The sequence below is a fragment of the Lineus longissimus genome, chromosome 1, assembly GCF_910592395.1.
Source record: "Lineus longissimus chromosome 1, tnLinLong1.2, whole genome shotgun sequence".
Classification (NCBI taxonomy): Eukaryota; Metazoa; Nemertea; class Pilidiophora; order Heteronemertea; family Lineidae; genus Lineus; species Lineus longissimus.
The window spans coordinates 3,759,345-3,785,129 of record NC_088308.1 but is presented as its reverse complement, the minus strand read 5'-3'; the positions used below and the strand labels follow the sequence as shown (position 1 = coordinate 3,785,129).

Below are 25,785 nucleotides of genomic sequence, written 5' to 3'. Positions count from 1 at the left end.
GCGGTTCAATTTATTCAATCATTGAAGTGTACATCTCCCACCAGGTGTGTTGTCATTCTGTGTGTGGAACTGTCGGTCAAGTGGCTGTGAATCCCCAACCCTCTCTGCTGAAAGTTTTATCAAAAAACTCTCTCTTAATTGGGCCACCTCTTGAGAGGCCTTATTTTCTTGAAAAAATGATTCCTGAAAGCAATTTGAAACTAAAGATTGCAAGTTTAGTAAGTTTGAAATGAACTTTTAGTGTGTGTTTGAGTGTCATGAAACTAAGCAAAGAATGATGTCTGTTAAACCTTGATTTGAACTCGTGAGGGAATTCATGAAAGGTCGTTAAAAGGCCATTTCTTTTCTTACATGTCTGAGTCTTACCTGTAGAAGGCACAATGGGTGCATATATAGTGCATTATACACTATAAATTGTGATACATTGTAATCATGCATTGTGTTAGAATTTTGCCTCAAAGGTGCAATTTGGTTGAGAGTACTCAATTAATAACTACTTTTCTCATTACACCCGACACTGAACAAAGTTTACACAGAATTACACAAGTTCTATTTGGAATCGATTAGTGCTTACAGATTTTCCAACTCACGTCTGTCATCTTGACCCCAAGGGCTTTTTTATGCTCCCCCTGTGGAAAGAAAGTATAAGGAAAACATGATGAGAAAGAATAAAGTCTATATACCTGCATTTGAAAAATTGAGGTTGGAAAGAATTCTTGGCAGGCGTGACAAGAGTAACACATGGAGTCATGTTATTTTTGCATCTTGGCTTAAGATTCCCGTAATACCGATATTGAACTTAAACTTTTGGTTTCTTAGGTGGATGAGCTTCGTGATGAGTACAAGCTACTTGAGGTTCGCCTCAAATCCAGCATGGCAGAATACCGAGATTTCCAAGGCCCTGAGAAGGTACTTGTTCCATCTGTGGCATCTCCTGGGTGCATAGATTATGCAACATTCACTTTAGATGTCTATAACTTATTAAAGCAGTGGTTGTGTTGGCAATCCTCACTTTGGAATGTGGAGTATAAAATGGACCTCGTCTTTTGAATTGCTTTTGTGATATTCAAAATCGCTGTGAGCGTCTGAAACCAACATTCATGCACATAAAACTCACACTCGTTGACATTCAGACCTTATGCTACCATCAACATCCTCTCCTTCTTTGCAAGTTTTCTATCATAGCCCTGATTCTTGTGTACTTTGTTTAACAGGTATCAAGCGACCTTAAACTTCTTATACAGGATGCAACAAAGAAAAATCAGAGTGTTTTGCGTCAGGAGATTGAGGACAAGTTAGCGAAGGATTTGGAGAATCTTATGGAGCGGCGGGAGAAGATTACCAGGAATGACATCAAGCGCGAGGTAAGTGGAAAGCTATTTTGAATGATTATGTCTTCCTCTATGTGTGCAGTACCACAAACCAAAACTCGTAAATATGTCATGTTAAGATTAGTGAAGTTAAGATCAGTAATTCCAACGGATGCAGGAGTTTATAATACATTAATTTGTTGTACATTAGGTAAAATTTGTGCTGATAGATATCTGTATAGGTTATGAAATTCAGCCTCACTATTGACTTTTTAGCTTTCTCATTCCCCCTTAATGCAGGTAACCGGAAAAACGCCGACCGACCGACCAACCGACTGGCCGACCGACCTTCCGACCTACCAACCCAAGGAGTTTCGTAGTTGAGTCACAGGTCTCATAAGTCAATGTGATATATCCAATCCACGATAGCAGGTCACGTGAAATGAAATTGTAAACAAGCGCACGTGCGCTGGTCAAATGACAACAAATGCATGTTGCGCGTTGCAGTTCATGCATTGCATCGGTCGAGACACTCGAGTAGAAAAACTACAGTGCATAGATTAGGCCCAAATCATGTTTTTATATCCACCGACCATGTAGACAAAGCATATCTTTAGAGTATCGTTATCAGTTCCTTACTGCGTGAACTCGTTTTCCCGGTATAATTGACTGAAGATGCTGCTGTCAGACACGTCGGACTCCATCACGTCCATTGCGCTGGGCACTACACAGATACATGTGCTATAGAGAAGCGAAAGGGATACTGCACTATGACGGTAGGTTGGCAGGTCAGTCGGTCGGCGTTTTTCCGGTTACCGGGCTATGAGGCGCGAATGGGATGCCGTAAGTGAGGTTGTCAGAGTCGGCGAGTAGGTCGGTCGGTCGGTCGGTCGGTCGGTCGGTCGGCGTTTTTCCGGTTACCCTTAATGCATTATTCATTTGCCACCTATCCGTTTCATTTTAAGGTTTCTTGTGAAATGGAACTTCTAGTGAGGAAGACGGAGCGGCGTCTAAGATCTGATCTTCGTTTGGAAGTGGAAGATATGGTCATTGACCAAGCCCCGAATCTAAGTGATAGCTCTGCCAGCTTGAAATTGTTCCGGAATAAAGTGGATAACATTGTCGAAGAACAGAAAGACAAGTTAGAGAAACGTATACGGGATTTAGAAAAGACTATTGGAGAGTTGGAGCAGGAACACAAAGATGGGAATGCAACCTTGAATGACAAGATGGAGAAATTGATAAGGCAGAAGGCAGATAAAGTCATCATGGAAGAAGTTAACAAAGCTGTGGCAGAAACACGGGAAGCTCTTAAAGACGATATCAAGGTCTTGGCATCTGAGGAATCGAGAGTGAGAAGTGAGAAGTTGCGCTCTGATATTGATAGCCATTTGGATGAATTATCCTCGGAATATGATCAGAAGATACAGGAGCAGATTGTCGAGTACATGCAGAAGATCCAAGATGAGCTGGATGACACCCCTGAGGCCCCTGAGGCCCCTGAGGACCCTCGCCCTGTGAGTGGGAAGAGTGAATTGAGGGAAGAATTAAAAGAAACTAGTCATGAATTGCAAGAAAAGTTGAAGAAGCAATTGGAGAATTATGTCGATGATATTTTCTCGAAGCTGAAAGAAGAGTGTGTTGAGGAATGTGGGCGGGATTTGAAGGAAAAGATGGAAGAAGACTTGGATGCCCGAGATCGCGAGTTGTTGCGCAAGGTGATACAAATGGAATTCAAGGGTCAGGATGATCAAGAAAAAGTAATTTGTTCTTTGTCATACTTTTGCAATTTTAGTTCAAAGACCAAGAAATGTTGGAAATTACGCTATTTCATGCGCTTGTACATTGAGCAGTTTGCTTTTATGGCAGCAAAATGGTCATGGCATATGAGGTTGATAATGTCAATATCCAGAGCTATATTGAAATATAAACTTTCATGATAGATGTAGATTCCTAACCATAAATTTCTTTTTTTAATTGGGGGGGGGGGGGGGGGTTAAAAACCAACCATTCCTGTGCCAGTGATTCTGAAGCTGCGGTTTTGGCGGAAAGTTAATCTTTTACTGGTTGAATCCCAGGTACCAGAAATAGATGAAGACGCACTACAGGAAATAGAGCAGAAAGTATTAGTAGTTTTCAACTCGGACTTTTGTTTTTTCAAGCTTAAATGCGTCACTTCTGATTTATCATAGACTAGCAATGAAATTATTGCCTATTCTTTTCATGTCGGTGCCAAATTTGCTTCACCTTGGTATTGAACCTACAATTTAGCATGACCTCCTTTTTAGTACGTTTCCAATGCTAATCCTATGTTGTGGCTTTTGAAAATTTCAGGATCGTCCAAAATCGACAACGTTTTGATAAATAAGGCAGTAGGGGAGGATGGGGTGTCACTTGACTTTTAAACTTCTTTTTTTCTCATATTAACTTGGACGTTTTTAGCTCTATAAACTATATAAATTGGACCATTTTGTGTAAATATGAAGAGGACTGTTGGAGAAAATCTCACACTCCAACACATGTGGAAATGGCTTCGTAAACCGGGGATCGAACCCACAACTGAGGTGATAAGCGCTGATCTATGTTTAGTTTGAAACTTCAATCTTTAGCCACTGCACTACGTTCTACTCTTAAAGCACTTTTTGATACGGAAGGGGTTAGACTGTATTCTCTGTTGTCTGTCATTTTAAGATCTCTGTAATGTACTAGCCATATTACTATTTGCACAATCTTCAAATATGTCTCTTGGCCGGGAAAGGGGTCCATCTTTGAAAACCCACTGTCAGCTGTTGGTCCAGAATTACTGCTAGTGTGAGTATTGTGTAAATAACATTGATATAAATGCATATTGACTACATATACGTAGTACATTGAAATACCATTTTGATTTAGATTCCATGCTGTTCAACTCATCCCCGCAACCTGTATCACTGGTGTTGTGTTCCTTATGTTTATAATTGATGATGAATAATTTGAAGGATCATCAAATGCTGTCCTGATTGTGGAAGTCAGTTTAAAAGGAAGTGATCAATTTAGGACCAAGCCCAATAGAGATGGTGTGGTGCTTTAAGGGGTCAGCTTAAGGGAAGTTCCACTGTATATTGTATAGGTGTGTTGACAGGCAGTTGGCTTATTTCTTTATGTAGAAACTAATCAGAAAACACTTGCTGGTTGTTGTAACTTGAGATAAGAAAGATATTCATTGGTGAGGTCTTATTTTGTAGAAATTAAATTTGTTAAATTAAGTAGAATTTCTCGACCATCTTCAATTTTTGATTTTGGCAAGCTGCAACATCGAATGGATGAATTTGAAAAGAATATGAAGAATGAGGCAGAAAACAGATACAAGGTAAGAAATATGATATGCAACTGTACTGTTTTTATTGGGGGGGGGGGGGGGGGGGGGGGGGGGGGCTATGACATCACTCAATAATCATGATAATTTGTAGAATTGTGAATTCCTAGACTCATTTTCAACGCAATGTTCCTTTAGTTGATGTTAATACTTTCATTTTAGGAAGGACCGCTGATGACTGAACAAATTGAAGAGCAAGTTGAAGAGAAAGTGATAGAGTTGCTTGATGAGAAAGGTTATCGAGGATATGATAGGACCAAGAGGTTGCTGGCACTTGAGGTTAGTTGAATTTCAAATAGATTTGGTGCCGGTACCATGGTGGAATATCTCAAACATTCAAAACCATCACAAGTTTTAATGGAAAGTCATGAAATTAGTTTTGACAGTGAAGGTTACTTGGTGGATAGATGACCAAGAAACGTAACATGCAACCTCTTTATCTTTTAGAAATTGGAAGATGATATTGCATTGTTGAGGCATGCCCAGACGGAGAGCGAAAATGAAAAGAGTGGTGAAGAAGAGGAAAAGGCCAAGAAAGCTAGAAAGAAGAAGATTGGGAAGGTTTGGAAAGGGAACGAGAAGGAGATCGGTGTCATTGAGGATTCTCCTGTATCTGTGGTGAGTAGCTTTGGAGGGAGGGGAGGAGATTTAGACTGAGGAAGGTAAAGAATGGGAAGGTTTGGAAAGGGAAACTCAAAGGAGAATGGCGTCTTGGAGGGTTCTCCTGTATAATTTATGGTCCTCGACTGTGATTTCAAGGTACATGTAATCAGTTCAAAGGTATTGTTTTAACGACAATGGCATGAGCATCCATGTTACAGTTAACATCCTTGTAGTTTTTTTAACGGCTGTTTTGTAAATATTGTTCCATATACTTTTTCAGTCACCCAACCATGGTGATTGGTTGGACCTGGTTGAAGTTGATGCACAGATAGAAGACTTCAGACGATTAGTGCTTAAGTTCATGTGCAAGAGGATGAATGTAGTAAGTCATAAGGCTTCTTGAATTAACCTTGTAATAGTTGCTTCAATGCAGTGGTTTTTCACAATTCCTTGCATTTTGATTCAAATAAGTAAAACATTCATAATTAAGTAATTGATTTTCCTTGCAGGCTCGGAAAGAGTTGATGGCATACTTGGACACCCTGGTTGACACTGGAGCAACGGTCTTGGGACAGACTTCTGAACAGGTCAGAAAACTAGCTACAGTTTCAGTAATGGTCAATGCAATTTTTGAAAGACAATCATTTCCCCATGAAAATCAATCAAAACATGCATATCCTAGATATATTTACATTATGTCCTGAAGCTAATTGTTGACGGCTTCTGCAAAATCTTCGAATGAATTTTAACCTTTCTTTTCCATCAGTTTCAGAGCGACCTTGATAACGTCAAGAAGGTCATCACCAAGAAGGATAAAAAGATAAGGAAGGCAAGGCAGAAAATTTGATTTTAAAACAAATTTAAATGATTAATTTCTACTACAAGAGTCGATTTTTTTATACAATAATCATTTTGCAAATATAATCATTTTGAGATATTTGCTTCTCATTGGAATTTGCTTCGCATTTGCATAAATACTTAATCTATATCTTTTTTAGTTTCAGGATAAATACCAGTATATTTCTTTAAATATGGCGCCAGATGCTTTAAATTGCTTTTGCGTATATTTTCATCATTCTTCAATATCTCTTCCAGGTGGACTTGTAATTTGATATTTAATATTTCTTTTCATAAATATACTCTAACTAATAAATAATATATTCTGGGCTTCTTTTTTGAAAGCTTTTCGTATTTTGGTATTGTCCTACTGTTCCATGTATACAATGCTGTTTTCCATTTGAGATGTTGATTTGATTTTATAATTTCTTTCATCAACTTCATTATGCGTGTGTTTTATCTCTCTTCATTCAAATTTATCCAATTCATCGCCACTTTTCAAACCAGTGCCTTCAGTGGATGGGCACTGTAATGTAGAAATAAAATGGTTGACATTTTTGGGTCAGCCTCAGGTGAATGTTGCTCAGCGTCGGTGAGTGCACTTCCTAATTAACATCCAAATCAACATACATGTAGGCTGACCCAATAAGTCGGCCATTTTATCGCCTCACTTTAGACAGAACTCAACAACTAGGGGTGCTTGACAGAAACCATTTCATGTGACACCTGTACCGTCCTTTTGTGAAATGGGAACTGGGTACCAAGGATATATTGACCTTCTATTCAATTTTCATTCAAAATCATCTTCCTCTTCTTCAGGTTCGCCGTGACTTAAACAACAAGCTTGACGAACGCCAGGCCGCTGCTGTCCGCCAGCTTAACGACCTTGACACGCGTCTGCTCTCCCTCAGTGCCAAGCACGCTCAGATTGAAGACAAACTTGATCAAAGGGTAGCAGCGGTAAGTATTTATAGTGGTTTTCTCTCTATATCAAAGTGTTTTTCATATCATTCTGGCCAAAGGTTCTTGGTTGAAGGTGACCAGATCACATTTACCAAAAGATAGTGGTGTTACACAACACTAGATTATCCTTAGCGTGGACCTAACCAATGCTCTTTCATGGTGTCAACTAAAGCCAGTCAACTATGACATTGGGTGCCCAGGGCTGTGTAAGATAACCATTTATGATCACACTATTACAGTTTAGTCATAGTGACAGGAGGTCAGCCAAGTACCTTTGGCCATATCTATCTGAAAAACACTTTGAGCAGAGTTTATTTTGGTCCTGCTTTCTCAAACCAAGAATATAATTTAGACTATAAAGGATTTGGAAGCTCAGAAAAGAAAAAACTAAACGGCTCATCAGGCGGGAGCATTTCTAGTTTCCGCTGCATTAAGCCACCAGGAATATTACTTCCTCTCGATAGGATGCTGGTTCAGTGCAGGTCAACATCCCAGGCACACCTGGCACCAGTAATGAAGGCGAATCTATCATCTATCCATTGTTCATACAATTTATTCTTTCTAATTCCTGCTAATCAGCCTTCAGTGGAAAAAAATCCTGAGGTAGTGTATGTTTGTAAAGATTCATGCATGTTGTCACCATTCCACTATTTGGTGTTGTTTCAATCCTCATTATTATCATCATTATGTAAGTACTCTACATAATATCTGCACTAGGGTCAAAGGATTTCATAGTTGATGACAGTGGTCTGAATAATTTTATACCAAGTGGGAGACTTTGCTGGTGAGGATGAGACTGCATATCCGGATACTGCTTGCTTGTGGAGGTTTTCCTTGTTTCGTGTTTGCTCATGACCTTGTGATGATGCACCACACGTAAAATGAATTTATTTTAAAAGCTTGTTATAGAGTGTATGGATTTGTTTATAAGGCCTGCATGTACCCACATATATTCTGTGTCAGGTGATGGAACAATTAATAACCGTGACAGTCGGGGACATTGTTAAATTGGCGAGAAAAATTCTTTATGCTTTATTGATCATTGACATATTGCAAGGTGCTTCCTACCTTACCAGTATTGTGTTCGAAGAAGCCTCGGCTTAAATTTCATTGTTTCACTCACCACATATGATGCAGCTGAACATATTTTTGTGGCAGCCGGAAGAATATAAATGCACTAAAATCAAAATTTATGCGTATTAAATCTGAATTGACAATGTAGTATAGATTTAAATATTTTTTGTTGGTGTGTATAGCAAATTTATTGTATCAGCTGCAGCATGAAAATTATGAGATTTCAGCCTTGGTTTTGATTGAAATGAAATGAAATGTGGTTTTTACTGTTGTTACATGTAGATGAAAGAATATCACTTCCTTTTATATTGATATTAACCACTTCACAACAGGACATTCCTAGATGTAGGAGTGCTACAGTGTCAAATGCAATGCATTGTTTCATGCATTGCAGCGCATTACATCACGATGTCATGACACTGGTATTTCGGTGTATGTTTTTCCTGATCAATTGTTTTGATTTTTAATCTGTACACAACAGACGAAGGAACTTGAAGAGGTAATTGTAAAAGATGTCGTAAACTTTTTGCAGTCAAAGTCAAATTTAACTTTGACTGGACACGCTTAAATCTCTAATGTTAGCCAGTATATGTTGTATTCTATTTGACTCCAGTTACAGGCCAGAGATGCTGGCATGGCTGATGATGATGATGTGGACCCTGAGGTTTGTAAGGGTAGCAAACTCACCTAGATCAATCCTCGCTACCCACTGACTGCAGATAAAAACATTATTTTCAGCATTTCCTTTAGCATTCGCTTATCTCCTGTCCACAATTAACTTGTATTAAATGTCCTGGCTGAAAACATTCACAATATTTGTTTCTTTGCCTTGATTTAATGCTATAGAACCCCCAGCTAAGATGGTTTAAAATGTTCTTCTTTTCAGTTTCAAATGTGAAAAATTTTCGCCCTGATTTGTAGAGAAATCCATAATCATTGTAGCATATGAATAGGTTCTGTAGCCGAAATAACATTTTACTGAATGGTGATGTTACTGGATCAGTGTAATTGGCTTCAGAGGGGACCTTCCCTTCCTAGCTTTGGAAGAATTTGAGTTCTTCAAGTGGTGATCAGTTGACAATGATATGCCTTATTGAGGGAGCATAAGATAATTAAATGTGTGCAGTTTCGAGGAAATAGCAGAGTCAGAACCTTTAGGTTAGCATTCCGTTTGAATTCATGTATTCTTAAGTTATGGACTATTGTGATGTTGATGACATACCTCTTTTTTCCAGGCGTCTGCTGCACTCTCTGAAAACATGCGAGAGAAACTCACTTCAGTAATCCAGTGGCAAGAACTAACACGTCAAAACATAAAGGAGCTTCAGAGATTGCAGACGACTTTACCAACAGATGTAAGTACAGTGGAACCTTCCTTAGAGGCCACCTCTCTATTAGGGGCACCCTCTCTAGTATAAGTTGTTACAAAACGATTATTTGATTGTTGCAGATATTTGAATTGAACGAAAAGCTGGCATTGCTCAAGAATGATACATCCGCAAGGATACAGGGCGAGATTGAAAATAGGTAAGATGATAATTGTAGTCAGTCATGGAAGTTTAGTAGTTTGACAAAACAACATCTTTTCCAGTCAGTTGACAGATGATACTAAGTATGTCCAAGAAAAAAGATAAACGGGGGCAATAATCTGATGACACAGAATCACCCACAGCAGATCATGGGATGTACCATATGAAGTTTACCAGCTCTGCCTGATCAAGGTGCTACCCAACTAAAGTGATTTTGAAACGACCAAGTCTTTAGCGGACTTTTGAAACTGTTGGTGTTCTGGGAGAGTTTCAGATGGTAGGGGCAAAAGATGAGATAACTCCATCACCAAAATTAACACTTTCTGTTCTTTCCCAGGGTGCATGATGTGGAGGCGGTGAGACGAGAATTTGAGAAGATGGCCGCCAAGGATAAAGACAAGGAAGCGTCGCCGACAATGAAAGATATTGATAATGTAAGATATGGTGTCGCTTTTAACATTTTAGCATCTTGGGGTACCAGTGCTTGAATCAAGCGCAAATGCCAATGGGAGTTTTCTTATGGAAAGAGCATGTGAAGCGTTAAGAATATACTTGGTTTCTCTTCAAATGACACTATTGGGGCTAAAGGGGTACTTGTTCCGAAGTTATGAGATCTTTCCGATTCCAGACTAGATAAGGTAAAATATAGCAAAATTAGATACATTGTTTAACTGCATGAATTTCCTTGGGAAAAAATGATATTCAAAATGACCAAGCAAATAATGGAAAAAGAAGAAAACCACACTTGCACAGTAATGCCAATGGATTTGAAAGATGTATGAGTAGGCAACTTGTGCTTTGGCCTGACCCCTTAGATTGAACGGAAGTCCTGATTGCATGTTCTTTTGCCTCTAGGAACCACCATCTCAGTCAGAGCTAGAAGAGGTTTGTCCATCACATAGACATCTAAATATATTTCATTGCAGCGCTTTTTCACCATGCTTATTTTTCCATCTTTTCCCTGTTACACCCTGCAAGCCCTGACACAATGCATTCACAATCAAGTTGCTATAGTCAATAATGTTTGTTGATTTAGGTGTTACCCCAAACTCTTTAAACAGTGGTCCCCGTTTTGTTCAACTATGAGTTGACGAAGGAACCACTGTCAAAGAGTAGATCTTACTGGCAGGGAGCCATTACAGATGGTCATGTGACCACGAAACAACCCAATTTGATTAATGATGTTAGTAGCAGTATTTGCACTACAATATACTCAGAATGTTGTTGTCTCACATTATCATTCTCTCTATGTGCAAACAGCGCGTATCACCATAATGGAATGACAAACTTTTTTACAACAATTTTTCTCGCTTTTTATATATGATATGTATTTCATTGTACATGTAGCTGTGCTTCTTCACATTTAGTATATCTTTCTGTTATACATGTAAGGTATACATGGGTAGACCACACGAATATGGTATTTGTATTCAACTCCCACATACGTCATTGTAGGTAGAACTTAGCAATAACCATCGATTAACTAGGTTATAAAGCTTTACGATCAAATGTATATGGAATAACTTCTGGGACTCTTGGCCAAGACAACCTCTCATTTGATATTTCCACTGAAAAACTTGTGTGGTTTTTCTTAGTTCATTACTACTACATGTAGATGACATATCTTGTTTACTCTGCGCTGAATGTGGGTTACGCTTATTCATAGAAAACTGCAGCGAGTCCTTATTAATGTGAGTTTTCAGTGCCTATGTGGGTTTGAACACGTAAGAAATGTGCATTCTGCTATGTATCTTCTAAGTCTAACCACTGTGCTAACATTTCAAATATTTTGATCACAATTTTAGGTCCAGGGGAGCATAAGGAAACTAGCTGAGTCGATTCAGACTGTGAAAACAGTCCTTGGAATGAAGATACAGTCTGAGCAGAAATTGGTAAGTTTTAAGTATTTCATCCTTTGACAATGTTTGAGGCCATGAAAACTGGGATAAGTTTATTCAGGACTATAGTTCATATTACTTAAAACACTTAAGAAATCAAGTTCCTGTACACATCTTTCCAGCTTTGACATAATAGCTTACTCTATGAAAATAACCTGGCCAGAAATTGCTTACATGTAGGACTTGTGTCCACTGATGATGGTACATCAGGGTTATATCTGTCATGAGGGTAATATAAATCATTTGCCTTGCACTCCCTGTGATCTCCCAGAGCTTTCAGCCTCAGAATATTTTGGGATGTCTGTGATGTGTGCTCTCATAAATGATGAAGACAATTTTAAAAATCTTTATACCTGATTTTGGAAACCTCCTAATTGACGACCTACATGTGACTCTTCAGCGTGAGGACATGACACTGGAGCTGAAAGGAGAATTAAGAGCATTAAAGCAAGATCTGGATTTGATTAACGAGAAAGTTAATCCAGATGACCCCAAAAATGATGAGGACGGCCCAAAAGATGATGTGGGTGCCCCCTAGTGGTAGCATCTGTAAGTCTCTTGCAGCCCCTATGGAGTATTAATACTCTAGCTGCTAGTCTCCTATAATGCATGGTCACCTATAGCTGTACATTCAAGCCAGTAGTGAAGTTATCTAATTCACAACTGCAGAAAAACTGCTTCCGATTAACAGACTGGTTGAATTCATTCCATTCAAATAGTTGACAGTCTGTTATTGGTAACAGTGCCTGCTTTTATAACTTCACGGCTGAACTTTGCTAGCTGAAGGAGTAGTTTAATAAATGTTAATTCACTGTTATTTTTTCTAGCATTTAATATCAAATTGTTAGTTATCACAGGTCTCAGGATGTTGACTCAACCCATGATGCATCAAAAATTCTTTTAAAAGAAGCTGCGGGATTGCCAAAACCTTAAGGAGCTATCGCTAATAGACTTTTCCTTTGGGCCTGTCTAAGAAGAGGGTGAAGGGAGAGGGGGTTGGGTTAAACACTGGCGTTGAAAGTGATAGCTGAATGTTTGGTGCATTATGTGTTGGATGTAGGTTTACTGTCATTAGATTGCTGACTTCTGAAGTCCAGATCTTTTGCCATGGCTGCAGTAGTACGATGACACATCCCGTCATCATGTCTAAAATTCTGTAGGCAAGTGGTCAAATGACTTGGTCTTCGAACGTCAATGTTTTTTCTGCATGGTAAGTTGAAGAAACTACAACAGGCTTGGCAATATTTCTGAGGGCAGTCTCTTTATATTCATTATGTGATTTGTGATGGACTTTGCAAATGAGTGAGAAATTTCAAATTCATGCTTTGAGCAAAAATTCCTTGTGGTTTGTGTTGAGAAACTCAATCAGATAAATTGTCAAGTCTGTTGTGTTTTCCACCGTAGTTCACTTGGTTTATTACCAGTAGACTCTTCGCACTCACAGTGGCATGCTTTCTCCCTAGCGTAATGAAGAGGTAAAAACACTAGAGGAAGACCTACAGGAAATACGTGACTTGATTGATCCGCTTTTAAAGAATGGCTCAAACACACGACTCTTTATAAAACCGGATGGGGATATGCCGCGGCATCAGGCAGAGGCTGGCGCACCTGAAATCAACAAGTGGGGCCTATACAGTGCAGTCAGGTACTGTTTGATCATTGAGAGTTTATTTTTTACATCTTCACGTTGTGGTGACGTGTTTTGTCTAATTCTAATGTTGTACGCGGTGCACATGCTACATTCTACATGTAATAAACTGGCATATGTCTGTCTCTTCCTGATTAACTTCCAACTATTGAAAGTTTACTCTTTGCTTCTTCTGGTTTTGGAGACAAATATTTAGTCATATTCTGCCTTTGGACGAAGTACACTCTGCCTTTCTGTAACACTACTTCAATTTACTGCGACTGCATTCAGTTCCTCTATTAGGTCTATCCAATTACCATTACCGTCCTTGTTGTTGGAAGAGATCTTTTCATATGCCTTTAACTCACTTTGAGGAAAATATCGTTCTTGCCATAACCATTTACCTTTAGCGAAATAATAGGTTTTTACCTTCCTCTTGCTGTCAAATAACTTTCTTGAATCTAAAGATGTATAATCCTTCACAATAAATAACTTGCTTGACTTACATGTAGCTAACATACCTTTAACAATGCCTTGTGTCTAATCAAGTTCACATCAAGCATTTATTGAATACTAAGAAAGTCACATATATTCCTAGTACCTTGGGTGCAATGTCTTTAGTCATTAAGGTCCCTCGCACTGTTTTTCTCATGGAAGTGCCATAATGAGCTATTGCTCACATCAAAACAGCTTTTTAAGTCCAACTTGTGTCTGATAAGCCAAATATGTGCTACATACAAAATGAAGTTCAAAACCACTTTCGAGTGTGTGTCGATGACATTATCTGTGTATCTGCCAATACTTTCAATAAAAGCTTCCAACATGTTCTTATTTAACTTTTCATGCCTTTGGTGGTAATTTTATGTAAAATCAGGATTGCTTATTCAAAATTTATAATCATCATCACCTTTACCCCATGTCTGCTTGCACTTTCTGTCCTTAATTTGCTTAAAGTATTGTTCATTTGCATGTCCTTTATCTAGGTGGTTGGCTTGGAAATCGCGATGGAATTACGTCAAGTGGAAAAAACAACACGAGCGTAGCAACCCGCACTCGCCTGCAAAAACTCCACCAATTACGAAACCCCCGGCCCCACCGACCCCAAAACGTGACACTGAGACCCAGAAGACCCCAAGCCCTGTTGGAAACCGGAGTAGGGAGAGTTTGAGAGATCGACCCGAGGGGCAGTCCACAGCTGCTGGTGTGAAACCAAATAATGATTATATGGATGATTGGTAGATTTGGGATGATTAGGATGATTGGTTTTGATGTTTAGGACCACTGGGCATTACCCCCCAGAAAGCTTTCAAATCCTAACGTGCTCAGCAAACATATGATATAACATATGTCGTGGCTCCGTCACAGATCGCTGCAATAGAAAATGGCTCGTTTATGAAGCGCCTAAGATACAATGACCAACAGTTGACATTGTTGGCAAGCTCAGTTGTACTTTCACATTGTGGTCAATGTAAACTCTGTATAAGCCCCTGTATCCGAGAGTTTTAGGCAAACATTTTTTTCCTGCCAAATATGTGTCACATTCTCACTAGCGTGAGTACCCATGGTCCTTCTCAACCGTATCGTCAATACATTAGATTTTCATTTATACCATGGTTAACAGTTCTGTGATGTTGGTGCAGTAGCTAGACTTTTGTCTTCCATATTTTTCAGTGAGTTGTTATGTTATACTCTCATTCAAGATAAACTTGAATGAGATAGCCCAGACTTCTTATAGCAAGTGTGATAGTTAAAGGTTTAGACATATGACTCTTAAAGTATCTTTGTATTTTGGTATAAATAATGCAGCTGAATTGAGTAGTTCCAAATGTTAAGGGTGGGTGAATATCTAATGAAGTGATTGAAGAGTTAGATCCAAGCCATATTCTGTAATAGATGGTACAGAAAACAACCATTCCATCCACTTCAGCTTTTGTATCTTTTTATCAAATCACCACAGCTTTTGGTGTCTTGCATGTAATCCATCCATTTTATCATTGTTTATTTCGACTGACATGTGTGATTCCGTCCTTGGGACCTATGAACCTAGCTTTGCAGCTGATTTCTTTTTAGCAGCTTCGAAAACATTTTTGTTGGATCACGCTTTGTACTTTATAAGTTTATGCAAATTTCTTCTCTCCTCTTTTATCGATTATCCATGTTTACTTGGAGGACAATATGAGACTTTATTTTAAAAATAGTTGGATTTACCTCAGTTTGAACAATGTTTCCTTCTAATGAGACATTTCTTTTAGTACTATTTTCTTTCCAGTTATTCTATCAATCTGTACAAACCTATTTCTCTTTGCAGTGATAAAAAAACAAAACATCCTCCAAAACAATCAAAAACTGAAAAAAAACCACCAAAACGTGAACACAGACCATTGAGTAGCAAACCCTGTTCACGATGCCTACGAAGGCAAACAGGGGATTCTAAGACGATTGGTTACAAAATTAAGCAACCATGCACAACAAAAAGGCCTCATCTGCATAAACGTACACCACCCAGTCCTGACCGTAAAGTGACAATCCATAAACAAAAATCATCTGCCACATGTAAGAGAAGACATGTGAGTCCTGACCCAAGTCCAGAACGGACTCCTGCCAGCCTGACAAACAGCTCTTCTAGTCCAGAACCCAGGTCCTCTGACATAAGGCATAGGAAGAGTAGCCCCAATCAAAACTCATCCACAACTGTCCTTCATATCGGCTCTAGGCGGTCAAGTCCTGACAAGAAACTGCCTGATCAGACGTTGCAGAATACCGACAACGTATCGGTCAGCTTTGAACAAAGACTGCACGATCCTTTACAAAGTTCACCCAAACCGGAAAATAGGACTAGTTTGCCGAGTCCTGAACACAGGTCTCCTCAGGATGAAAGAGCAGCCAACCTGGAACTAAGGCTCGCTGCTCTTGAATATAAATTGCGCATGGGTCTGAGGTCACCAAGTTTTGACCTCCGACCAAGAGTCCAGGATCACTCACATGATCATGTGCTACATGTACAACATGAAGAACATATCCCTCCAAATATGGAAGTCAGATCACCTGTCCAACATGTTCAGGTGCAAATTCCATCCAACGAGTACAGAGCGCCTGTTTTTGAAAACAGACAAGTTTATAGGCTACGGCCACCGTTTCAAATGTCGCCTATACCCGAAAGATCGCCTGCGACTGCAAGTGAGCAGAGATCGCCGCGATTGAGTGAGCAGAGATCGCCGCAGAATGGAGAAAGGTCACCAAGTGATCAGCAGAGAACATTAAGTGAACATGTTACACTGATTAATGAGCAAGGGTCAAGTGAACGAAAATCACCCCTTAGTGAGCAAAGATCTATTTTAAGTGGGCAAGTGTCCCCACTGAGTGAGTACAGGTCATCTGTAGGTGAGTGCCGATCACCTATAAGTGGTCGAAGGTCACCGCTCAGTGAGCAGATATCACCAATTCATGAACGAAGATCAAACATTCATGAACACATAACTGTGTATGAACATATGTCATTTGTTGATGGACTTCGACCCCCTATACCAGGTTACCAGTCAGTACCCCAAAGTCATGGTTATTTTCATCCAAATGATGAGTACCTGCCACATTTTCATGAAAGCAATCGGCAAATGCATGAAGATTTCTCCGTTTATGAGGAGAGGTCCCCCATTTATGGATTGCAGCCCCAAATGCATGATGACAGGCCAATTCAGGACCCGAGGCAAGCTATATCTATGATTTACATGATCTATGCATCACTCCTGGCTCAATATTTCAAAACCTACTTCTTAAATCGACCTGTGCCTGCTGAGGAAAATAGACCTGTTACTCCAGAACAGAAAAAACAAACACCTGACACAAGGTCACCAAGTCCAGAGTTGCGGTTTTCTCTTCGAAAACATAGTCCTACTTTAAGTCCACTTAGTGCCGAATCAAGTCCACCTAGTACTGGGGAGAGACCTCATTCCTTCCCTCCCACATGGGAGCACAGGCCTCTAAGTCCGGACAGGCCACAGACCTACCCTAAACTGAAGAAAGATGGGCCTGCAACAGTTGTCACGCCCAAACCATATTCATATCCTAGCACTCGAGCTGGTGAATTACATGTACCAACCTTTCTGAGGCAAAATTCTGACTTTGTTGAGGTTGGATTACAATTATCAGATAAAAGAGCAATAAATTTTGAAGAAAAAGAAGACAGTTCTGAATCGGAATCCGATCTACCATCTAGTCCAGAAGAAAGACCCCATTCGTTTCCACCGAGTTGGTTGCGTGGTGCGCACAGCCCTGACAGGCCCAAGTCATATCCAGTCTGTCCAGAGCATAAACAGACAAAATATGAGCAGAGCCTACTTGGTGCTGGCATTGAACCATTTGGCCCCCCTCATAAGAAGCAAATTGTTCTTCCCGTTGCTGACCCTGTTCCTGAGAGTCCTATGGAAAGGCCAGACTCCTATCCATTTGTCCCAGAACTTCGACCATCTACACCATTTAGACCAAGTACCTATCCTCTTCGCAATAAACTGCGACAAACTCGTAGGCTCAGTTTACCTGTGCTTGTGCAGGAGCCGTCTGATACTGAAGAAGTTTCTGAAAATATCAACAAAACTCAAACACTTGGTGTTGACCAACATAGGCCACAGACCTTTCCACTCGACATGGAAACAAAACAGATCCATCCAAAGAGACCCCAAACCCAACCACCCACTATGATGTTTGAGCAGCAAACTTTACCTCGTCATAAAGCTAGGCATATTGAGTCAATAGAAAGACCAAAAACCTTTCCTCTTGATTCAGGAACAAGACAAACCCATCCTAAAAGACCCAATACTAACCCAGCTACAAGGATGTTTGAGCAGCAAAGTCTACCCCGTTCTAAAGCAAGGCATATACGGTCGGTAGAAAGACCAAAAACCTATCCACTCGATCCAGAACTTGGACCACTCGAGCCTAAAAGACCGCAGACGTACCCTCCCTCACTGAGGAGGCCCATTCGGCCTCCAAGTCCCCACCCCCGATTACCTGGTTTAGAAAGACCAAGAACCTACCCGCTTGATCCAGAAGAGCGACCAGCAGATCTTGACAGGCCAGTTACCTATCCTAGCAGGAGTAAGGAAGTATTAGCTAGTGAAAGACTTGTCATTCCCGAGAAGAGGTCACCAAGTCCAGAATGCAAATCCCCTGATATGGAGCCCATTCATCTTGACCAGAGACCTCAGACCTTCCCTATTGATTCTAAAATCAGAGGTTTTGGCCTTGGCAGACCAAGCACGCAGCCACCTCAGTCTGAAAGGCGCCCGACTAACTTGGAGCAGAGGCTTTTACATAGAATAAGCATGCCTGATGGAGGAATGTTTGCACCCATTCGTAAACCACTTAGTCCAGAAACTAGACCAAGTACAGAATCGCCAAGTTTGAGAAGTAGGCAATCGACAGCTGATAAAGTACATACAGCCACTCTTTGGCCAAAAATTCTTGTACTGGATAAACCTGATGAAGATGAAACTGGGTTGCCAGCTCAAGATGACGAGCCTATGCCACCCAATGATGAACAAAGACCAAACTCTCACGGCAAATCTAGTCCTGGAAAGAAAGTTCCCGACCCTGGACCAGAGCCAAAAGCTCCCACTCCTGAACATACAGTTCCCAATCATGCCCCCCCCAAAAATGAAACACCCACTTCTGAACCTGAACAGAAATCTCCTGCTCATGAACATACAACGCGATGGCCTAAACTACTTTTCATTGACCAGCCTGATCATGATGAAACTCCGCTACCAGCTGAATATAATGTTCCCCCTCCAGAACAAAACAATCCCAGTCCTAAACAAGAAGAAAAAGAACCCACACCTGAACCTGAACATAAAACACCCACTAAAGAGCGTATGACACGCTGGCCCAAACTACTCGTTATCGAAAAGCCTGATGACGATGATGAAACTGAGCCATTGGGCGAAGATAAGGAACAAAATACACCCACTCATGAACATAGACATCAAAATCATTTACCTAGTCCCGAGGCTGGCTCTTCAGATTCGGAGGAAGAGACGGCTGGCAAGCGTAAACCATGGTCCAAGAGCGACCAGGGCAGGAAGGTTTTTGGTTGTCCACCTTATGATCAATAACGGTATGAAGTATATTGTGGTGAAAGCTTGTGGTCAGGATGGCGTGGTGTACTAGTAATGCGCTATAGTATTGATGCATATTTCACTTTGCACTTTGGTTTAGTTTATCTTATGGTTGCTTCTGTGCTCTCAGTAATTCATTTACCAATGACAGATGTGAATCTACTGTTGAATATAAAGTCCTGTTGCTTGTCTAAGATTTAATTCGGTATTTTGCTGAACAATCTTCTTGTCTGGCAACAAACTGCATTAGGTGTATCTCCCATGGTCAATTCGTAGTTACGACATTCTGTGAAGTGGTTCCTCATTGCTCTTCTTCCCTGGTAATTTGCACCAACCTAACCCTTGATGGGCCAGTTGTTCAAGAGGAGATGAAGAAGAAGAAATAAGCAAAGAGAGGGTTTGTTACCAAATTGATGGGAAGATTTTTACCTAATGTATTCATTGCTAGTTATATTTAGGTTTTCATCCTGAATGTTTCAGTATCCTATGTTGTGAGCACTTGCATGTTTAAAGGTGTCTCACCATTTTTGTTATCTTGCAGTCCTATGTTGCACACCCCTGACTCAGCAAAGACCTCTAACTTCCCCCTTGCTTGGTCTTCTGATGTAAGGTATGAACTCAAAGAGAGCACAGTGCGGCCAGTTTCTATTTGAACTCGAAGAGAGCACAGTGTGACCTGTGTCTCTTTGAACTCAAAGAGACCATAGTGTGGCCTGTTTCTTCTGATGAATTCTGGACTGAAATTCTTTATACACTTTCGATACTCCAGGTACTGTGTTGACCTGTCTAAGCCAATTGAGGTGTGTCTGTTACATTTACGCCCATAACATGTAAAATAGGCCTTTTGTATGGGCACTCCTCAACTGGCTTAATAACCTCTGCACAGTATTTCTGTCATAATTTTTGTTATAAATTCATCGTATTTTTGCTTGATTGAATTGAATGAGGATTTGTGCAGTTATGATGCAACATTCCAGATTGGACCACCAATTTGTATTGAAAGTTATGGGGTTTTTGGTGAGAGGGGGAAATACTATTGTAGTCTCCGTCCAAATTGCCAAAATATTTACAGCAACATTCCATGCCAAAAACAGTGTCTGTGTATCATTTGGCTCTTTTTATCCGGTGTAATTGTGCAAAAACATCACTGAAACAGCTTTATGGTATGTATACTTGTATCATAAATGTGTTTTCAAATATCTTTAGACATTCTTATTCAAAACAATCCATATAAAATTTGTATATTTTATATATCATCAGATTTTGTTATTACCTGTCTTTGTTTCAAATATTTTATATCTATGCAATAGAAATAAATAGTTATTTATGATATTCTTGTAAAATAAATGAAGTTGTAAATAGACCCTCTACATTGTTCTCTGATTTGAAAACTAACATGCAGACTTGTCTTAAAAATACTAACCTTAATGCCAAGATCAGAAGAATTTATGATCTCTGACAGATACTACAAATTGTCTCCACTGAATCTGATAGAACTTTAGTGCGAGATGTAATACTGTAAGACATCTCTGAGCTGTCCAAATATTGAGAGAAAGGATATAGAAGATGATACTGTAGATACCTCTGAGCAGTCCTGAGCCAAGAAACGTGGTTATAAAAGTAGAATATAATGAGAAAATAATCTTCCCTGAGCTAAAGGATGGCACTGTAGAGATGTCCCTGAGCAGTCCAAGGTCAAGAAAAGTTATATGGAATATGATACTGGAGGGACTTCTCTGCAGGGATAAATTCTCTGAGCAGTCCAAATCCGAAAAGCGGATAAAAGGATCTTCTCGTGCGCTAATGGATGCCGTGTGCTGTTGGTACTTCCTTGAGGCGTCCGAAGCCTATTGATAAGAGGATAGAATATGATACTTTAGAAACTCCTCTTGAGCTAAAGAGCGGCACCATAGTGACTTCTCTGAGCAGTCTTTAGAATATAAACTATGTAGAGTCTTCTCTCAGCTGTTCAACGCTCTTAGAATAGGCTAAATAGACATCGCTGTATAGCCCTCTCTCGGCTGTTGAAGCCTCAGAGAAGTTATCTAAAAGATAATACCTTTGAGTCGTCTGTCATATCTTCCCAAAACTCCGAGAATAGGTTTAAAAGACAACACTGTGAAAACTTCTCTAAACTGTCCAAAACTATGAGAACAGGTTTGAAATTTACAATACTCAGGATATAGCTTATAATTCTCAATAAAGCTTTCCTGCTCTGGAAGATGTCTGGAGACTCCTCTCAGCTGTCCAATGATCTACATTCTGTCCAACTTTTGGGGCGAACGAATGACGTAGCGATCTCCATTCCAGATCAGTTATAAGGTTATACTATCGAGACTGCTCTGAGCTGTCGACAGCTATTGCAATTCCATATCAATATGCTTTCAGATGGTGGCACTGGAAATCAAAACTCTCGTCTCTACTGGAGAAAGAAGACAACAAGAAAGTACCTGACTCTGATGAAGACGAGGATAGCGACGATGAACCCCCAGCTCCCAAGAAAGATGGCGCTAACGATGACGATAAGGATGACGCTAAGGATGATGCTAAGGATGACGTTAAAGATAACGCAAAGGATGACGCTAAGAATGATGATGATAACGCTAAGGGTGATGATGGAAAGAAGGATGATAAGGGTGATATCAAGGATAAGAAAGTAGATGGAGAACAGTAATGCATAGCCCTTGGAGCAGGGCCGTCATCAGGGTCGGGGGAGGGGGCTAGCTAGGTAACGCGACATCTGGTTTAGATGGTCTTCAGGATTTCCGGTATATTGTAGTCTGGTGAGGTTCAGATTCACAACCTATACGGATACGCATACCCATGAAGAATCGAAAACATCTGCATTTGAAGCCACTCTAGGCCTACTAGTTATCACCAACTTCAATTTGTTAGTTCTAAAGGGTGTGTTTGGTGGTTTCGACGACAGCTTTCAGGAGTAAGAGGAGAGAGTGCCTTAGAAGGGAATATTCAGGCTTTATCTGATGATGCACTATGTATAAAAACACTGTCTTTCAATATTTCACTTTAACATTTGTTGTAAGGTTAAGAGCGTCTGTCCGACGAGGTGACATCTTGTCACTTAAAAGGATCAGCCTTGTTGTCCGGTAGACAAGGTTGTGACATTGTCATCAGCAGTGTGCGCTGGTTTATCCTTTGAGAGACAAGGTTGCTATATTGTACAGGGACTGATAAGATTCAGTGCTGTAAAATCCCATGCGCTAGCGCGTCATACCAGTACGCATCTATCTACACTCCGGACGCAGTGGACCAGCCTCGTCCCTCGCCCTGTGAATAGGAATAGGCCCATACCACTGCGTCGGGACTGCATAGGGCCAGGATTGGGCGTAAGCAATTAAGTTTTGTATAGACCGACTTTGTCTACAGTTTCATTGTACAACATAATTCTTCATTCGTGCCATAGTTCGAGCATTAAAAGCAATTTACTTTTAAACCAGGCTCTAAATCACACTGCCGTGATACCATAGCAGCTTTTGCACCACATTTCCGTCCAAATTGAAAAAATGTCGAGTTATGTTTAATGATGTATAGATGTACCCATCAATATCGGGAGAATACATTAAATTCCATTTGTTACATGTTGTTGGAGTTCTTTCTTTATTGTCATTGCCTGGCTGCGCCTCCAACATGCCAACACGGTGAAAGAGCATCGCAAGCATAGTGGGATGTAGCTCAGTCCAATGGGTCTTGGTGTCTGCAGTAGAGAAGAGACGGTCAGGTTGTACCTGTCTTCACAAGGATAGTGAGATAAAGCTCAGACCAATGGGCCTTGGTGTCTGCAGTAGAGAAGAGACGGCCAGGTTGTACCTGTCTTCACAAGCATAGTGAGATGTAGCTCAGACCAATCTTGGTGTCTGCAGTAGAGAAGAGACGGTCAGGTTGTACCTGTCTTCACAAGGATAGTGAGATGTAGCTCAGACCAATGGGCCTTGGTGTCTGCAGTAGAGAAGAGACGGCCAGGTTGCACCTGTCTTCGCAAGCATAGTGAGATGTAGCTCAGACCAATGGGCCTTGGTGTCTGCAGTAGAGAAGAGACGGCCAGGTTGTACCTGTCTTCACAAGCATAGTGAGATGAAGCTCAGACCAATGGGGCTTGGTGTCTGCAGTAGAGAAGAGACGGCCAGGTTGTACCTGTCTTCACAAGCATAGTGAGATGAAGCTCAGACCAACGGGCCTTGGTGCCTGCAGTAGAGAAGAGACGGCCAGGTTGCACCTGTCTTCGCAAGCATAGTGAGATGAAGCTCAGACCAATGGGCCTTGGTGCCTGCAGTAGAGAAGAGGCAGACAGGTTATACCTGTCCTCACAAGCATAGTGAGATGAAGCTCAGACCAAGGGGCCTTGGTGCTTGCAGTAGAGAAGAGGCGGACAGATTGTACCTGTCTTCACAAGGATAGTGAGATAAAGCTCAGACCAATGGGCCTTGGTGTCTGCAGTAGAGAAGAGACGGCCAGGTTGTACCTGTCTTCACAAGCATAGTGAGATGTAGCTCAGACCAATCTTGGTGTCTGCAGTAGAGAAGAGACGGTCAGGTTGTACCTGTCTTCACAAGGATAGTGAGATGTAGCTCAGACCAATGGGCCTTGGTGTCTGCAGTAGAGAAGAGACGGCCAGGTTGCACCTGTCTTCGCAAGCATAGTGAGATGTAGCTCAGACCAATGGGCCTTGGTGTCTGCAGTAGAGAAGAGACGGCCAGGTTGTACCTGTCTTCACAAGCATAGTGAGATGAAGCTCAGACCAATGGGGCTTGGTGTCTGCAGTAGAGAAGAGACGGCCAGGTTGTACCTGTCTTCACAAGCATAGTGAGATGAAGCTCAGACCAACGGGCCTTGGTGCCTGCAGTAGAGAAGAGACGGCCAGGTTGCACCTGTCTTCGCAAGCATAGTGAGATGAAGCTCAGACCAATGGGCCTTGGTGCCTGCAGTAGAGAAGAGGCAGACAGGTTGTACCTGTCCTCACAAGCATAGTGAGATGAAGCTCAGACCAAGGGGCCTTGGTGCCTGCAGTAGAGAAGAGGCGGACAGATTGTACCTGTCTTCACAAGCATCGTGAGATGAAGCTCAGACCAATGGGCCTTGGTGTCTGCAGTAGAGAAGAGACGGCCAGGTTGTACCTGTCTTCACAAGGATAGTGAGATGTAGCTCAGACCAATTGGGCTTAGTGTCTGCAGTAGAGAAGAGACGGCCAGGTTGTACCTGTCTTCACAAGCATAGTGAGATGTAGCTCAGACCAAGGGGCCTTGGTGTCTGCAGTAGAGAAGAGACGGCCAGGTTGTACCTGTCTTCACAAGCATCGTGAGATGAAGCTCAGACCAATGGGCCTTGGTGTCTGCAGTAGAGAAGAGACGGCCAGGTTGTACCTGTCTTCACAAGCATAGTGAGATAAAGCTCAGACCAATGGGCCTTGGTGTCTGCAGTAGAGAAGAGACGGCCAGGTTGTACCTGTCTTCATAAGCATAGTGAGATGAAGCTCAGACCAAGGGGCCTTGGTGCCTGCAGTAGAGAAGAGACGGCCAGGTTGTACCTGTCTTCACAAGCATAGTGAGATTAAGCTCAGACCAAAGGGCCTTGGTGTCTGCAGTAGAGAAGAGACGGCCAGGTTGTACCTGTCTTCACAAGCGTAGTGAGATGAAGCTCAGACCAATGGGCCTTGGTGTCTGCAGTAGAGAAGAGACGGCCAGGTTGTACCTGTCTCTTCACAAGCATAGTGAGATGAAGCTCAGACCAAGGGGCCCTTTCATTTGATATCATGCTATCAAATTTGGCGAATGTATTCTGTTTCGAATGATTGAAGGTTTCGAAACTGAGCGCCCTACAAACGACGAACTACAAAGTACGAATGTTTGTCGAGTCATCAAGTCCTCTATCTGCTAATTGATTTACACGACACTGAACCATCTTTTATACTTGGTTGTAGAAGGAATTAGGAAAATGATTTTTTTTAAATCGTCGATAAAATGCATTTACATCGTCTTTAGGCTTACGGAACCTGCCTAATGCATTTCCACAGCTCAGCATATGTACATGTACAAGTATGTATGCTAAAGCAAATCCCACATTTTGACAATGCCTGTTATATTGATCATTGACAGAACAAAGGTCTCTCTTCAGCAGATAAGTGCTGGCCGCCCTGGTTCAAGGGGTGCCCAGCCGACTGTGACGTCGAATGTATTGTCTTTGGTCATGATCGGTCGCGGTTGATTTGAACGCCAGTTGGTTGGTGTGTGAGATGTCTTTGATGTGGCACACATAGGAGTATCAATCTACGTGTCCTTGATATGTACACAAGTGTCTTTGCTTTGGTTTGTCTTTATTTGCGGTAATAACCGCCCATAGTCTTGACTTTGTCGGCAACAGGCGGTTCCTGAGAAGAACAATCAGGACCAAGTGTGTTGTCGCACCACTTTCGCTGTCACAATCACATCAACATTATCAGGATGATCAGGTTAAAGATCGCCGAT

The 25,785-nt window shown here is 41.1% G+C and overlaps 2 protein-coding genes across 15 annotated transcripts in view; both read left to right on the top strand.

Annotated features, from left to right (window-relative positions):
- The window catches only part of LOC135485512 (coiled-coil domain-containing protein 154-like), a 43,518-nt gene extending 20,615 nt beyond the window's left edge, over positions 1 to 22,903 (top strand). For 5 of the 14 annotated variants that reach the window (XM_064767653.1, XM_064767669.1, XM_064767661.1 and 2 more), the window contains 9 exons: positions 6,925 to 7,065; positions 8,756 to 8,806; positions 9,378 to 9,497; positions 9,593 to 9,669; positions 10,009 to 10,105; positions 10,527 to 10,556; positions 11,477 to 11,563; positions 13,033 to 13,214; positions 21,695 to 22,903. In XM_064767653.1, coding sequence (XP_064623723.1) covers positions 6,925 to 7,065; positions 8,756 to 8,806; positions 9,378 to 9,497; positions 9,593 to 9,669; positions 10,009 to 10,105; positions 10,527 to 10,556; positions 11,477 to 11,563; positions 13,033 to 13,214; positions 21,695 to 21,980 — 1,071 coding nt within the window. In that variant the 3' untranslated portion in view covers positions 21,981 to 22,903. Of the gene's footprint in view, positions 1 to 6,924; positions 7,066 to 7,647; positions 7,672 to 8,623; positions 8,642 to 8,755; positions 8,807 to 9,377; positions 9,498 to 9,592; positions 9,670 to 10,008; positions 10,106 to 10,526; positions 10,557 to 11,476; positions 11,564 to 11,969; positions 12,119 to 13,032; positions 13,215 to 14,179; positions 14,438 to 21,694 lie in introns of those variants that run through there. The other 9 variants (XM_064767619.1, XM_064767628.1, XM_064767707.1 and 6 more) reach the window with 9 other exon arrangements.
- LOC135482973 (uncharacterized abhydrolase domain-containing protein DDB_G0269086-like) lies at positions 858 to 6,375 on the top strand. Its single transcript, XM_064763457.1, has 11 exons — positions 858 to 909; positions 1,215 to 1,364; positions 2,276 to 3,070; positions 3,389 to 3,433; positions 4,597 to 4,659; positions 4,828 to 4,944; positions 5,113 to 5,283; positions 5,549 to 5,650; positions 5,778 to 5,855; positions 6,035 to 6,097; positions 6,364 to 6,375. The coding sequence occupies exons 1-11, from the start codon at positions 874 to 876 to the stop codon at positions 6,373 to 6,375; spliced, it is 1,632 nt and encodes a 543-aa protein (XP_064619527.1). The 5' UTR covers positions 858 to 873.
- Positions 22,904 to 25,785: the final 2,882 nt, after the last annotated feature.

Excerpts from the sequence above, each read along its gene's own strand:
- LOC135482973 (XM_064763457.1), top strand. The coding sequence starts at position 874 with ATGGCAGAATACCGAGATTTCCAAGGCCCTGAGAAG. Across the intron at positions 1,365-2,275 it reads GGAATGACATCAAGCGCGAG|GTTTCTTGTGAAATGGAACT; the intron begins GTAAGTGGAAAG and ends TTTCATTTTAAG. Across the intron at positions 5,284-5,548 it reads AGGATTCTCCTGTATCTGTG|TCACCCAACCATGGTGATTG; the intron begins GTGAGTAGCTTT and ends ATACTTTTTCAG.